This window comes from Pteropus vampyrus, unplaced genomic scaffold (assembly GCF_000151845.1).
Source record: "Pteropus vampyrus isolate Shadow unplaced genomic scaffold, Pvam_2.0 Scaffold338, whole genome shotgun sequence".
NCBI classification, from domain to species: Eukaryota; Metazoa; Chordata; class Mammalia; order Chiroptera; family Pteropodidae; genus Pteropus; species Pteropus vampyrus.
Genome location: NW_011889119.1, coordinates 197,355 through 199,797, shown reverse-complemented (window position 1 = coordinate 199,797; position 2,443 = coordinate 197,355). Strand labels below are relative to the sequence as shown.

General features: G+C 59.4%; 1 protein-coding gene across 1 annotated transcript in view; it reads left to right on the top strand.

Annotated features, from left to right (window-relative positions):
• Nucleotides 1-2,443, top strand: part of DLGAP2 (DLG associated protein 2) — a 246,057-nt gene that overhangs the window by 236,790 nt on the left and 6,824 nt on the right. Inside the window, exon 14 of the mRNA XM_011378432.2 lies at nucleotides 2,174-2,259. Coding sequence (XP_011376734.1) covers nucleotides 2,174-2,259 — 86 coding nt within the window. The remainder of the gene's footprint in view (nucleotides 1-2,173; nucleotides 2,260-2,443) is intronic.

Genomic DNA, 2,443 nt, shown 5'->3' with positions numbered 1-2,443 from the left:
CGTCTTTCACTATGAAAATAAGGCACTTAAGATGGAGGAAACGTGGCGACTAGAGAAAGGGGCCCTCTGCTGTGGTTTGGCCGTTCCAGCCCCTCCCATGGGACGCCGACATGTCTGTGAACGTGCGAGCGTTTGGGGCCCTTGGCGTCCATGCCGCCTGCCGCGGCCGCCCCGGCCTGGGCTGCGCCGTGAGCCTCCGTCACGCAGCGTTCATGGCCGTCACCTCAGTGACGGCAGGTGCTCTGTGCCCCCAGTAGCCCCGACTTCGCCGTCTCCCTGTTGTCTGTCCCCCACGCGTCACCTCATAACTCACGCTGTGCCGACCTCACACATTTATCAGAATTCAAGGTCATTTCTTTAGACTAGAATCCTAACAGTGGGATATGTGAGGCAAATGTTCTGAATATTCTTATGAAAATCAGGGCTCTTTCAGTTACAAAAATGTTTCTGAAAGTGTACGTGTGAATCAGTATCGACCACATTGTGTGTCTGTATCGACGACATCTCCCGACACCGTACACGTGCCTTTGGCCCAGCGCCCCCGTCGGCTCTGAGTGGACCCACAGAAGCTTGTGTCCCGTACACATGCAGACAGGTGTTTGTAGCAGCATCATTTATGATGGCAGAAGACTAAAGATAAGCAAATCTCCCCTCCGCAGAAGACAGTAAGTAAATGAGCTCGAAGGCACGCGAGGCAGCTCCGCGTGCCCTCTGTGTGCAGTGAATAGTCTTCGTGCCCAGCACGAGTAGTAAATAAAATTTATTAAAGCGACAACACACGTAAAACTAGAAAGGGAAATGACCACGAGCAGACGTTTCATTCAGGAGTGACCCTCCAGGTGTGCTGGGCCCGTTTCCTCCGCAGCTGCTGTGGCTTCGTGCTCCTTTGCAGACTCGCCAGGGACCACGGCTGTGCCCAGCGTCCTGCACTGGCTCAGGAACTAACCGGCAGCTCTGGGGTCCTGACGCAGCCGTGTTTGTTCTGGCCACAGAGGGTCAGTACAGAGCCTGGCTCTGCGATCACCGAGGTCCGGGCCTGAGTCCCTGCTCTGCACCCCCGTGAGCTGTGCACCCCTGGGCAAATTTCTCGCTTCTGACTTCTTGGCTGTTAAGTGCGGCTGGAAGTGTGAGCAGGGGCGTCATGCGGACCCTGTGCAGGCGTCCGTGTGCCTTTAGCATGGCGTCTGGCGCGCGGTAAACAAAATAAACAGCAACTGTTCCTGTCACCATCTCTGGGAGCCACACCCTGGAGCAGCCCTTGGGGGCTTAGGCCCGGCCTTTGCAGTCGGCGAGTGCCTTTGCTCCTAGGACTCACGGAAGAGTCGTAACGACGTGTTTACCGGTGTGCATCCTACCCTTATAGCGATCATTGGTATTTTTAGAAAAGATGTGTTTTACGACTTAGTTATGACATTTTGGATTGGAGTCAGAGTCCTGTTGACGCAGTCGGTGACCCCTAGGGAAAAGGCGGAGGGACAGCCGGGTAGCTAGGATGACGCTCACGGCCGAACCTTTCGTCACAGACCCGCGAGTCTGGTGATTTGGGGTTCTTGGTTTGTTTTGTTTGCGGAGCTGCTGCGCTGGAGGTCTCGGTCTCTCACACGTCACGCTGCTGGTGACCCTTAAAATGCTTCGTGGGAGTGGGCTGACTTCATGGCAGATACGGCCGCAGCGAGAGTCCTGTGCAGTATGCTCAGTTTCTGCCGTGTCCTGGCATCGCCCTGCGGGGCACAGTCCTGCTGGCAGACGTGGGACCGCTTCGTGTGGGGACAGCTGGGGCGGTGTCCCCACCGCGATGTCTGTGGACGCAGCCGTCGGCTGCCTCTGCTAAATCGCTCGTTGGTTGTGAGCCCTCCCTGGGGGCGTCCTCACTTCCTCTGCTGTGGGCCGTGGTGAGACTTCAAGCCCCGGAGCAGCGCAGCCCCGCAAAGCCGTCCTCTGCCCGAGCTGAGCCGATTCGGCAGCGCAGCGTGGAGCTCAGGTGGCTGCGCAAAGTGTGCCGGGCGGGCGGGCGGGCGCTGCACGGTTTCTGCCCCGTGACCGCGTTGCCGGGTCACGTGCAGCTCCCGTGAAGGAAACGGCCGTGTGACTCACGGCACGGGGGGCGCACGCACGGTCGTCCCTGCCCGGGTCCCCTCCCCTGCTCTAACGAGGACGTTCTGTGTCGGACCAGGTGGAGACCGGCACGGACTCGGACACGGAGAGCCGCGGCCTGCGCGAGTACCACTCCGTCGGCGTGCAGGTGGAGGACGAAAAGCGGTAAGTGGCCCCCTCAGCGCCCCAGGTCCCGGGAGCCCCACGCCAGCCTCCAGCCTCGCCAGCCACCACTGACGCCCGCCACGTGTGGGGACAGGGTCGTATCCGGTTTCCACCGTCCGAGCACGAGTTAACATCTGCTCGCATCCTGTTTCTGCAAGAGGCAGGGGAATGACCCCTTCCAAAG